The sequence below is a fragment of the Papio anubis genome, chromosome 8 (genome assembly GCF_008728515.1).
Source record: "Papio anubis isolate 15944 chromosome 8, Panubis1.0, whole genome shotgun sequence".
NCBI classification, from domain to species: Eukaryota; Metazoa; Chordata; class Mammalia; order Primates; family Cercopithecidae; genus Papio; species Papio anubis.
Window position 1 is genome coordinate 137,464,260 of NC_044983.1, and position 13,631 is coordinate 137,477,890.

The following is a 13,631-nucleotide window of genomic DNA, read 5'->3' on the forward strand; positions in this document are numbered from 1 at the left end:
GTTCCATAGATGCTGTGGAGTGAGTGCCAGGAGGCTGGAGGTGGGCCAGTTCCACTGTGCAGGAGCCACGCCTCTCTCGGGATGCTGCCTTCTAATGGCCTCCTCACGCCCGCAGCCCTATGTAGGAGTTTGGGCTCTCTGGCAGAATGAGCTTCTGTGAACGGCCTCCACTCCTTGGACTTAATCAACAAGCAGCGTCTCCTCTCTCCTCACGCCACTCTATGCCCCACAGGGAGGGCTGAGACTGGACCTTCCCAGGAGGATCTGATTCCAGTGCAAAGGGGAAGCAGGTCCATCTGCCTCTCTGGATGTGAAGCCTCGGGGTAGTGCTTCTGGAAGAGCTCCTGAGCGCCCGTTTCTCTGCTTCTCTGGGAGCAGTGGGCCTCGCTGCACCCGCAGAGAGGGATGGAAACCATCTCTGTGCTTCCGGTGGTTCTCTGGAGCGTCTCAGCAGCAGCAAAGGGCTCGTTCAGCCCCAGAGAGAAGCCCCCAAAGCAGCCACAGGCCCAGAGCTGGCGCCTTCCTCTCTGGGGAGCCCGAGGACAGGAAAGGGTGAAGGGGAGGACACTCACAGAGGTGGCGGGGGCCCCGAACACAGGTCTTGAGAAATGGGCGCTCCTCCATCAGGCCAAAGTAGGGGGTTGCCACAGCAGAGGCAGGGAGGTGGGGGGGCCACAGAAGGGGCAAAGGGAGAAGGGGACTGAGCCCCAGCACTGTGGGGTATTCCCTTCCCTTGAGACTGGATGGCCTACTTCCTGGGAGAGCAGAACTAGCCACAGGTCCTAACCCAGTGACTTAGCTGACTTACTGCCAGGCCTCCGCTTTTCTAGAAGAGTCAGCTCTTAGGCAGACATTTGCTCCAGAAACCCAGCCCCTGGGAGCTTCAGAGTGGGCAGGCCCTAGCACCTTCTGCAGATGAGGAGGCCAGAAGAAGGGAAGGATGTTCAAGGTCACACACAGAGGCTCGGATCCCAACAGAGCGTGTCCCCACCAAGCTGCCTGACTGATGTGTTCTATGTACACTCAGGCATCAAGGGAGAAGAGGCTCACTCACACATGCACACGCACACACACACACATGCATGCATGCACGCACACACATGCATGCACAATACATGCATGCACACATGCATGCACTCATACATGCATGCATTCTCACACACATGTACACACGCATGCATACATGCATGCACACACACATGCATGTACTCATACATGCACACACATTCACACATGCATGCACACACGCATGCACACACATGCACTCACGTGCATCACACACACATGCATGCACTCACGCACACACTCACATGCATGAACACACGTGCACACACACACGTGCACACATGCAGACCCAGACTCAGGTGCCTCTTGGGATACTCTGTTTTAGCAACTGTCTCAAGGAGATTAACCATGGGCTAGTGACACATTTGGCAGCAGGTATTATACATGTGTAAACTTCAAAGAAATGAAGAATAAGCAGCATCCAATGTCCACACCCTACAGTTGCACCCCGACAGCACACCCCACCACCTGCTGGTAGTACCACCAAATTGCAGGTTCAGTTCTGAGCAATCTATTCAACCTTTCAAAAAAAAGTTACTGGGAACTGCATTAAGCACCAAATCATTTTCATTAGCGCTAAACAGCCTCCTGGAAGTCTAACCACACAGCAAAGGAAATGACCATGGTGATTGAGAGGCTACCCCAGCATATACCCCGGCTCCTGGCCAGAGGGCTGTGCCCTATTAGGGAAACCCAGGAAGGAGGGAATGGGGATGGGGTTCCCAGACTCCCATCTCTCCCTTATTGGACCAGATGGCCAGAGAGAGGTGGTTAGAATGGGCAAGGCCATGGAGGCCTAGTTCCAGGGCCACCAGGCCGAGGGTAAGCAATGGTGCAGCAAGGCTGGCACCTGGGCTCCCCTGGTCCCTGGCCTCCACATGTGGAGCGTGGAGAGTGAGCACGCTTGCCCAAGCCAGCCTCACCTCCATCTGCAGGATGGCCTCCTCTCGCAGTCGGATGGCCTCCAGGTCCTCCTCGGTGGTGTCCGGGAGCAGCGCTGGCTCCTGGCCCTGCCACATGTTGTCACTCCCATTAAAGATCTTCTCATCATCAGCCAGCTCGGCAAACGGGGCCTGGGGACTCTGCTGATGACAGACAGACCTTGTTAGCACTGACCCCTCCCATTACTACCACGCCCCAGGCCCAGATCTTGTCAGTACTGACCTCCCCACCCCATTACCAGCACGCCCCAGGCCCAGACCTTGTTAGCACTGACACCCCCCATTATCACCACGCCCCAAGGCCAAGTCTCCCATGGCTCCAAGCAGGCCACTCAGCTCTGTCTCAAGAGGAGATGAATCACAGATGCTGGGCCCTGGCCTCCCACGCCTCTGGGAGTTGCGGGCCCCCAGAGCTCTGGGCAGCACCATGCACACTGTGGGGGCAAGAGAGGAGCTGGGGCTACTGTGAGCAGTGGGCCAGGGTCACAGGCGAGTGGACACTGGTTGCCACCTTTTGGCACATGCCCCCCACTCTGACCATCCCAGGCCTGTCTGCAAGGAGAGCTCATGAGCCCTATGACCCCCATGCCAAGCCAGGGCTACCCTGTCCTTGGCCAGATAGAGGACACGAGAGCAAAACGTGGCCCTGACCCCAGAGAGAACACAGTCTACCTCGTGTTCCCAGCTTTTGGGGGTCACAGGCCCCTTTGTAGACCCCCAGAAAAGTGCCCCTATGCACATAAACACAAATTCTACCTCTTCATTTTGGGGGCTGTGAGCCCAACGCAGGCCCCATCAAGGAGCCAGTTCCCGAGCCAGGGACAGAGGCTGCAGCGTGGGGCTCAGAGATGAGGTGGGACTGCAGGTAGGGCACAGATGCACCCGGAGGAACCCACAGGAACCTGCCCTGCCGTGACAGCCTTGGGGAGCAAGCCTGAGAGGTTTTTGGAATTTGTTTTCATTCCTTGTTCATTTATTTGCCTCATTTTGAAATTCAACAAAATGGTGCTCTCTGAGGGCACAATCTAGGTCTGAGGTGGGGGCCTTCTATGGCCATGAGCCAGCCTGTCACTGGGTATCAATCTGGGCCTCCCTGGCACCGGTCACCTGGGAAAGACTGCAGACGTCAGTCCCTGGTGTCATCAGTCCCCTGCGCCAGGTCCCAAGTGGAGGTGTAGGGGCCTGGGAGCACCTGGCAGAGGGGAGGGTGGGCGGGAGGCAGGAAGGGTCCATGCTGCAGCCGCCACCTCCTGGTGCACACGATCATACTGAACTGAAAACGCGACAATAGTGGCAATCCCACCCCGCAGCCCTTCCTTCCCCTCCCGTCAGGAGGCCGCAGTGCCCCCCACCTGCCCTGCCCATGCCAGCGGGGCTGCCTTCACCTTAGGAAGGTGTGTGTGTGACTGTGAGTGCCTGTGTGATTGTGGGATGTGTGACCATGTGACATTGTGTGTGTGAGAGGGAAAAACGGAGATGGGAAAAGGCACCAAGAATGAGCAGAGCAGAAAACCGAGGCGGTGGCCTGGTCAGGCCCAGCCTCACCACGAACACCTGCTCCACTCAGCCACGCCCCCGATCTTCCTGGAAACCCTGCAGGGAGGAGGCGGGGCCTTCACAACAGCCGAGTACACCCAGGCAGAGCGAGGCGGGGAGCTGGCGCCGTGCTCAATCAGGGCAAGCCCGTGGGGCTCTGCAGCAGCACCTGCTCTCAGACACACATCAAGGTTCGGAACGCAAGGACAAGGCAACAGCGGTGGGGACAGCCGACAACGAACAGGGCCACGCTACCTTTACTTGCTCCTCATGCTCCTGAGGCACCATAATGACCCTCCCACTTACCATCCGGGAGACTCAGGGAGTTCACAGCCACCTAAGCCACTCTGCAGCGAAGGGGCAATTCAGCAAACCTGGCCAGGCTGCTGCCTCCTGAAGCCCTCAGGAGCAGACCCATGGCAGCCTTGGTCTCGCCCCCAGATCCAGCTCCCCTCAGCTTCACACATGCTGTGCCCACACACACTCCCCGGCACAAATTCCGGGACCACCCTCCCTGCCCAGGCAGGCGCTCTCCCAGCTGACTTGCCCGGCCGCTGGTCTTCGCCCAGTGGGCGTCACCACGTGTTTGGAGAGGAGGATCTGACAGAGGTGGGGACTATGCCTGTCCTGATGCCTCTGGGCCTTCTGTGGCGGTGAGGCAGGGGGCATAGTGGCTGGGCCTGGATTGGAGCCCCTGCAGGGACAGGACTCTCAGGATGGGGCCACCCAGCTCACACCAGAGCCTGGGACTCAGTCACAGGCCCCCTCCCTTGCCTGTCCCCACCCATGTCTCCCCAGCCCTCTGTGGGGGACACAATCAAGGTCCCCTCCCAGGTCTGGGAAAGGCCCCCGCTAAGTATGGGGTCCCAGCCAGACTGCACTTCTGCTCATCAGGGCCCTCAGGCAGTGTGGACAGCTTTGCCAGTTCCTAGCCTCTGAGGGCACAGGGCCCTGCCTAGGTGTCATCCTAGGCATGAGATCTGGGTACAATGTGTGGAACTGACTGGGAATGGGAATCCAGGCTAGACCTGTGGGGTGCAGGCAGCCTCTCTGCTTCATCTCTCCCCACTGGACCCTGCTGGCCTTCACCGTGCCTAGGGACAGCACCGTCCACCAAGAGCAGCTGGCCATGCAGGCCAGTAGGCAAGGCATGGTGAAGGATCCTCTGGCAGCGCTAGGCATGGAGGGCAGCAGGGGTACAGCTGCCACCCCAACCCATCCCACTCACGTCCAGAGCTCTTGCCGTGCCTCTCCCGCGTGTGTGTGCATCTGGGGACATGGGCTGCAGGGCAGCCTAGCTCACGGGACCAGCTCTGTCGGCTCCCCGTGCTCAGGGACTATAACCTCAGTCGCCCTGCAAGGAAGCTGCAGAGGCTGAGACTTGCTCATCTTCTGCCCTTTCCCAAACTGAAAGCCACCTCACCACGCCGTGCAGCTCAGGGTGGGCACGTGCAGAGACCCCCAGCCAGAGGAAGTGCCGTGGGCACTCCTGGGGAGGTTTCTCGCAGAGGAGAGGGGGTGCTCACCTCCTCTGGCGCAGTCACTGGCCCTGCCTGGCTTCCCAGCAGGTGCTGCTCCCAAAAACCGCCCAGGCTGGGTCACATTTATGTCCAGGGCCCAGTGAAGCGTCCCCACCTCCTGAGGCCCGAGAACCGTCAGGACTGGGGCTGGAGCAGATGCACCGGTGACAACCAAGTACAGAGAGATGGACCCCGCCTGGGCACCGAACCAGTGGATCCACAAACAAGCACTTCATTGCGTTTCTGGCAGAAGCCACCCCAGGTGGGCGCGAGGCTAGGAGGGCTATGCTGGTGCGACTGCATCCAGGACGGGACGGCGGGGCTCCTCACTAGTCCCCACAGTTCTGCCTGACACGACTGACAATAGGAACAACAGCCACAGCACCGGCCACCTCTGGAGGGATGCGGCATGAGGTCAGGTGCTACTTCCTTTCTCCCATTTCCTCAGGCCCCTCCAGGGTGGGCATGGCCACCCTCGTCTAAAGGGGCAGCTTGTCCACATCCTGCAGGTGGGACGATGAGGCTGCCCTAGGCAGGTTCTCCTTCGCAAGCCAGCTTCATCCCACACACCACCCTGACACGGGTAAAAGCTAGCACAGGCCTTTAAATAAATAAATACGTGGATAGATGAATATAAAATAAAAGATCTAAAAAATCTGTTGACAAGCGCAACTCGTCCAAGGTGGTAATTATCACCTCCCCTTCCTGGAGTGGGCGGGAGGAAGTGAGCAGCGCCTGGCGGTGGGAGCCCAGGGAGGCGCTGGCCTCGCGCCAAGCCCAGCAACCCCAACGCCTCCTTCCTAAGGCTCCAGCCCCTAGGCTTCCGGGGTGCTTGCATAAAGAGCCTGGGCTTAGGTTCCAGCCCCAGCACTGGTGCCGGCTGTGAGGCCCCAGGCGTGCCGCGCACTTCTCTGGGCCTCACTGTCCTCATCTGTAGAATGGCAACAGTGGCACTCACAGCCCCGTGGTCTATGCCCCTCAAGCTCCACCCACACGGTCTGACCCCTCACGTCTGCAGAGCACAGCAGGCACGCACCTCACTCCACCAGGAGCCCCCGAGCACGAGGCTCTCCTGAGGCGTGAGGGCTCAGGAACACTACCCCTCACTTCCTGGGGGCCTGGGGAGGGTCCTCAGCTTCCCTGAGCCTCCAGCTTCACTTCCAGGGAATGGAGCTGACCTCACCACATGCTAGTGTCGCCCAGAGAGCTCCAGGTGAAGCACGTGAGGCCGCAGCGTACAGCAGAGATGCCGCAAGATGCCGTACTCTGACTCAGGTGGGAAACCAGGTTGAGCTGTGCTTTTCCCAAGTGCTATAAGCTACAGGGCAGAGATGCTCCCCCAAGGGGAACACGGCCATACACGCCCCCGGAGAGCGGCATGAGGGTTGAGCACAGCCTCCCGCTTGCCAACAGTGACAGGCTCTACAACAGCCCCACTGACTAGGATCCCATGGCCTGGGTAAAGTCAAAGGCCCCAGGTAAACATAGTAAACTGTTGAGGTAAGAGGTCCCTGGGGCAGCCCAGCTGCTGTGTCCGGGAATGGAGATGCAGGGACATGCCCTCGGCCCTGACAGCAAACAGCCACAGGCGAGGGGGCCGGAGGAAATGTGGTCCCTCCTACAATGAAATCCTCTAGGCCAGCTAATGCGGGCCAGTGAGACGCCTGGGTGGAGAAGGCACCACGGGACGTTCTGTGCGACGTTCCCTGGACTTGGGGGTTTCAATGACAGCTCCCCAGGAGCTGCGGGCAGAGGGTGCTGGGCACCCATGGAGACCTGCCTCGGATCTGTGCCTTGGGATTGCTGCCACCTCCCGCATGTGGAGAAGGGGGAAGCTCGGAAGGATGGGGAGGGTGCAGGGGTGGGAGGGGGGTGCAAACGGGGCTCCATGTGGACGCCCAGGAAGGCAGCCAGGCTGGGATGCGAGCCCCGTGGACGCCCAGGAAGGCGGCAGGGCTACGGTGTGAGCCTCATGGATGCCCAGGAAGATGGCCCGGCTGGGGTGCAAGCCGTGTAGATGCCCAGGAATGTGGTAGGGCTGGGGTGCGAGCCATGTGACGCCCAGGAAGGCGGCAGGGTTGGGGTGAGAGCCGTGTGGACGCCCAGGAAGGTGGCAGGGCTGGGGTGCAGGCCAGAGGAGACCCCACAGGTGCTCGGTCTCCCTCACCTCTGCAGCGGGAGGATCGGGGGCCTGGTGCTGCTCTCCCCAGCAGTGCAGGACAAAAGCCAGGGGAGGAAGAGATGGCTTAGATGCCCGGGTGCCTCTGCGGCCTCCTCCTGAAAGGCTCACAAAGCGCTCCTTTATTCTCCGCACAAAGGCCCAATTTGGGTCTTGAGCTCCGAGGCTGGGATTAGGGATTTGCTGGCAAGGTGCTGGGGCCAGCGCAGAGGGGACGGCCCTGTGATAGTTTTCCAGCTCAAGAGGCAGACACACAAAGGAGGCTTTCTCCTCCCCACAGGGCTCAGGGCCTGGGTCCCTGTTCCGACAAGCAGGGAAGACACGCTCTAACGTGAGTGCTGGAGACAGGGCTAACGCGGTTTCCCGTGGGAAGAGACTCCGCTCTGCTGGCATTCAGAGAGCAGGGACCTGAGGCCGGCGCCCAGGGCTCTCGGAGGCTCTGGGAAGTAGACCACTTTCTCATGCACTCCGAACCAAGGGCGGGCAGGGTCCAGGGCGACAGGCGCCCACACCGGGAGCAGCAGTGTCTTCTCAGGAACCCCCGGTAGTTCACTGTTTCCTCCAAGCAGCAACAGACTCTATGTTTATAACGTCAAATTTATCGATGTTTATAAAGTCCCTACGCTTTTCTTTTTTTAACATGTAGCTGGTGGAGTCTCTGGAGGCAAAGCCCAGAATGTCAGGACGGACATGGCTGTGGCAATGCTCCCCCGAGTCCCACATTAAATCAAAGGGAACTGGACCCAGAGACAAGGGGTGACCCCCAGCCCTTTACCCCAGACAGGGAGGCGTGTCTAGGGAATTTCCAGCCAGCCAGTGAGAGTGAAGTGCATCTTCACTTCTGCAGCCTGGCTGGGGACACACAAAGTCCTGGTGGAAATTTAGGCTGAGGTGGCCGGTGACGGCACAGAGACAGAGCGTGATCTGCCACTGGGGCCGTTCCCGACGCTGCCCCAGGGACTGGGGTGCTGCTCACTGGTTGAGCCCAAGCTGGGTTTGAGGCTGACCCTCGACCCAGCTGGAAACTACTGACCACAGCCAGGATCTCCAACTCCAGACAGGCTGAGCTGCCCACCGCACAACCAGGGAAGACAGGCAGGGGACAGGGAAGGCAGCCAGTGCCCCTCGCCCCTGCCAGGGCTGCCCAGCCTGTGAGCAGCAGCCCCCAAGTCCCCCCACGTCAGCCCAGCATCAACTTGGCAACAGGCCTTTTGCTGAACAGGGTTGCATATCATCTCATCATTTATAGTTTGCAAATTCCTAGAAATAATCTAACCTTCCGTGATTTCTCACAAGCACTACTGGCCACTCCCCATCTTTTTAAAAGAAAATTCTTCCGAAAGGCAATACGTCTATGTTTCAATGCCAGGTGCAAAGAGTATAGCTCTATGACTGCTTACAAAGGAAACACGTCCCAGCCAAGACACAGGACACTGGCCAGGACCCCCGAGGCCTCCCTCCAGCACCTGTCATCCCACGCCCCCAACAGAGGAGAACCCAGCTCCGACTTCTAACACTGTCCACTGGGGGGTGGTTCTGAGCACTACAGAAATGGTATCCCACAATCTATCCCCTTGGGTCTCAGGCTTCTTGGACTCAGCATTATGTCCAAGGCATCACCAGTGGGCGTGGTGGCCACAGTTCACTCTTTTGGTTGCTCTGCAGTCCCCGGTGGCATGAATTCAGCAGGTGCCGCTTCCCTGTGCTGGTGAAGACTGGGCGGGGTTCCAGGTTGCACCACTGTATGGGGTGCTGCTATGAGCATTCTCCCACATGACTTCTGTCAACACACACCGTTGTCCTGTCTCCACGGAGTGGCCGAGGACTCCCACAGACACCAGAATCTGTGGGTGCGCAAGTCCCTGATATAAAATGACTTGGTATTTTCATACAACCTACGTACATCCTCCCATATATTTAAATCACCTCTAGGTTGCCTATAATATTTAATATGATGTAAATGCTGTGTAGTAAATAGCATAGTTGCTCTACTGTATTGTTTCGGAAACGACAAGAAGAGAAGAGGCTGTACATGTTCAGAACAGCTGCCATTCTTTAAAAAATATTTTCAGTCTGTGATTGGTGGAATCCACGGATGTGAAACTCATGGATATGAAGGGCCCGCAGATATGCATGTCTGTTGGGCAGAACTGCAAGACCCTAGGTAAGAAAATGCTGGACTTGACAGATATTTTCCAACAGTGTTCAAAGTGGTGATGCAGAGGCACACCCCACCGGTAAGGGATGAGAGTGCAACGACCTGCACGCAGGCCCACACCCGGCTTTTGCAGGGGTTCTCACTCGTGTTTGCTCTAGTTATTTGTGTGGGTGTGGTGTGTGGTGATACACCACCACGGGTTTCTCTGCCATTTTCCTGATAACTCATGTTGCCAAGTACACGTTCACAGGCTTATAAGCCACCTGGAATCCTCTTCTGAGGTGCCAGTGGAAGGCTGCTGCCCTTTTATTGCTTTTCGATAGAGCTGTCTGCCCTTTCCTTATTGATCTGTAAGATATCTTTATATATTAAGGATGTAAGTCCTTTTCACACGTGTTGTGCACACACCCTCCCCTGTGCTGTGGGCTGCACTCTCTTACTGGGGTATAATTTTAACAAAGTGTATCGACCTTCTCCTTTGTGGGTGGCACTTGTGCGTCTGTGTAAGAAATACTTGCCCACCATGAAGGCATCAACGGAGCCTCCCATGGTGCCTTCTGGATGTGCTACTGCCTTATCTTTCACACGTGGGTCTGTGGTCTGGCTGGAAGTGCTTTCTGCACAGGGTGAGTTGTTTGTGAAGGGTCCTTTTTTCCAGTTCAAACATCCGAGTGATCCGTGTCAAGCCCTGAACGAATCACCCACCTCCCGTGGCAGGGCAGTCCGCCTCGGCCGCAAACCCAGCCGCCACGTATCTGTGGTCTGCGTCCGGTCTTCACTCTGTCCCACGGGCTGATGTGTCCACAGGCTGGTGTGTCTAGCCTCGCACAAACACCACTGTTTTTATTTCTGTGCTTTATAGTGTGTTCCAATACCTGATAGTATAAATCTCTTTCGTTGTTCTTCAAAATTGTCTTCACTATTTTGGGTCTTTCCTATTTCCATATACATTTTGGAATCAGCTTGACAGTTCACACACACACACACACACACACACACTGAAAACCTGCTGGAACTTTACTGGGATTATATTGAGCCTACAGATCCACTGGGGTGAGAGCTGACATCTCCGCAAACACAGTATCCCCTGCATGGTTCAGGTCATCTGTCATTTCTCTCAGTAATGTGGCATAGTTTTTAATGTAGAGGCCTTAACCGCTCTTCGTAGAATTTTTTGAAGAAATTTATTGTAATAAATTATGATACCAGTTTTTAAATTTCCTCTCCAAACTGTCTTTTGCCAGCACACACAATGTCTTCTCGTCTACCGACCTGTCCTGCCGCATTCACCGATGAATTCTAACAGCACGCTGCAGATGCGTTCGGATTTTCCACGGACATAATCGTGCTGTCTATGAAACAGTTCCTTCTCAATCCTACTTTTTTTTCATGCCATACTGCGTTGGATACGACTTCTGGCACAATGGGGAACAGAAACAATAGTACTAGATGCCCTCGTTTTATCCTCTATCTTAGGAGAAAAGATTTTAACATCTCCTCAGTAAGTATAACGTTAACTGTAGGGTTTTTGAAGATACCTTTTGGCAGATTAAAGGCATTCTTATCTATTCCTAGTTTGCCAGGATTTTTTTTAGCCTCCTTGAGTGTTGAATTTTATCAAGTGCTTTTCCTATCTGTTGAAATAACCTGTACAGATTTCCTCACTTCTTCTGTATTCCGTGGTGAATCATACCCAGACTCTGAATGCAAATCAGCCCTGCATCCCTACAATCAACCTCACTTTATAATGATGTATCATCCTTTTACACGTTGATTGATTGAAGTTACTAATATTTAGGATTTTTGTCTCTATGTTCGTAAGAGAGACTAGCATGTTATTTTCCTTCCTGGGATCCTCGTAAGAATCTGGAATCAAGCTACTGGGGCCTCGTGAGGCAGACAAGGTGTGTTCCTCCCCGCCGTATTCTCTGTGTGTGTGTGTAAACTGCTGCTAGCTACTGCTCAAATATGGGACCGAATTCACCCATACAGCTATTGAGGTCTAGAGTTTTCTTTGCAGGATATTTTTAAATTATGGATTTAATTTTTTAATAAATATTCAACATCCCAGATAAGTTTTCTTATGCCCTGCCTTCTAATTCACTAATCCTTTTTTCTGCTTTGTCTATGTGGAGAGTTAGCTAACCCACTAAATTCTTAATTTTAGTTACGGTATTGTTCAATACTAGAACTCCCTTTTTAAAATAAAATGTAAGTTCTCTGGTAAAAGTCTATACCATTTCCTATTTCCTTTCACATGTTAATAAAACGGATTGAGTGTCACTCATCCGGAACGCTTGGGACCAGAAGTGTTTCAGATTTTGAACTTGTTTTCAGATTTTTGATTTTTTTTTTTTCAGATTTTGGAATATCTGCATTGTACTTATTGGATGAACATTCCTCATCAAATATCCAAAAACCTAAATGTTCCAAAGAGCATTTCCTTTGTGCATCATGTTGGCACTCAAAAAGTTTCCAATTTTGGAGTTTTAACTTAGGGATGCTCAACCTGTAGGTGTTTTAAGCTGAGTGTCCGACCAACCATTTGATTATCTGCATCACCTGTTGGTCAGTTTCTACTTCCTGTTTTTCCTTGGCTTTAGTCATTGGATCCTGGTCCCTGTGATGCCTAATGACTTTGGCTTAAATCCCAAACACTGTATGAAAAATTGCAGAGATTCTAGATGATGGAATTGTCCGTCTTTGGAGAGACCACATAGACATGATTCCTGGCTATGCTTTAGGTTTGGTTGGTCAGGGCTAGTCTGCTTCTGGTTTACCGTCATCTCTCATTGTCTCAAGCGGAACTTGTGTTTACAAGAGTCCCTCCTCCTGGGTGGGCCTTAAAATCCAACTTTTGTCTTCTTAGCACTCTGAGGGCACTCCGACTTCTGTTCAGCTTTTCCTGTGAAGTACTTGTTGCTTGGCGTCTTAGACTCTCACGTCACGCACACACCAGCGAGTGTGGATCAGCAAAAGCCTGCCTCCCGGGGAAAACCTGAGGGCTGCAATCCCCTCCAGGGTTTTATTCCTAAGGGTCCCGGGCTCTAATTTGTGACTCTCCAGCCCAGTAAGACCACTAAAGCTATACGCCACCATGGCTGTTCAGTCTCGATAAGCTGAGACACTAGCTGCCAAATGTCCTGGGGGTGAGAAGGAAGTGATGATGAGCCTGAGTGATCTGGGAACACGTGCCTCCCTGGGCCTGGTTCCCGGCTGCTCTGACGCTTCCCCCATGTTGGATCCATGTGTCTCTGCATGTCTGTGTCTATCTGCGCGTCTCTGTGTGTGTCTGCATGTCTGTGTCTATCTGCATGTGTCTCTGCACATCTGTGTTTGTCTGTTTATCTGTGTCTCTGTGTCTGCATGTCTGCGTTTATCTGTGTGTCTGTGGGTCTATGTTTATCTGTCTCTGCATGTCTGTGTTTATCTGTGTCTCTTCGTGTCTGCGCGTTTATCTCTGTCTGTGCGTGTCTGTTTATCTGTCTCTTCGTGTCTGCGTGTTTATCTGTGTGACTGCGTGTCTATGTTTGTCTCAGTTTGTCTGTTTATCTGTGTCTCTTCGCGTCTGTGTGTCTGTTTATCTGTGTCTCTGCATGTCTGTGTTTATCTGCATATGTGTCTGCATGTCTGTGTGTCCGTGTTTATCTGTCTCTGCATGTCTATGCTTATCTGCATGTGTGTCTGTGTTTATCTGTGTCTCTGTTTATCTGCATGTTTGTCTGCGTGTCCGTGTTTATCTATGTGTCTGCGTGTCTATGTTTATCTGTGTCTCTAGGTGTTTATCTGCATGTGTCTGCGTGTCTGTGTTTATTGGTCTCTGCGTGTTTACCTGCATGTGTCTGCATGTCTGTGTTTATCTGCGTCTCTGTGTTTATCTGCATCTCTGCACGTCTGTGTTTATCTGCATGTGTCTCTGCAGGTATTTGTGTGTCTGTGTGTCTGTATTTCTCTGTCTCTGCATGTCTCTGCATGTCTGTGTCTCTGTTTATCTCTGTGAATCTGTGTTTATCTGTGTGTCTACGTGTCTGTGTGCATCTATGTGTGCATTTTTCTGTGTGCATGTGCCTGTGGTTTTTCTGTTTTTGTTTTTGAGACAGAATCTCACTCTGTCACCCAGGCTGGAGTGCAGTGGCGTGATCTCCGCTCACTGGAACCTCGGCCCTGCCTCCTGGGTTCACGCAATTCTCCTGCCTCGACCTCCCATGTAGCTGGGATTACAGGTGCTCGCC

General features: G+C 54.2%; 1 protein-coding gene across 14 annotated transcripts in view; it reads right to left on the reverse strand.

Annotated features, from left to right (window-relative positions):
- Nucleotides 1–13,631, reverse strand: part of TSNARE1 (t-SNARE domain containing 1) — a 135,438-nt gene that overhangs the window by 28,134 nt on the left and 93,673 nt on the right. For 12 of the 14 annotated variants that reach the window (XR_004185963.1, XR_004185964.1, XM_031669788.1 and 9 more), the window contains one exon: nucleotides 1,989–2,150. Coding sequence is in view for 12 of the 14 variants with exons in the window: in XM_031669788.1 (XP_031525648.1) it covers nucleotides 1,989–2,150 (162 nt within the window). In the remaining 2 variants the exon portion in view is untranslated. The remainder of the gene's footprint in view (nucleotides 1–1,988; nucleotides 2,151–13,631) is intronic. The other 2 variants (XM_031669791.1, XM_021942697.2) reach the window with 1 other exon arrangement.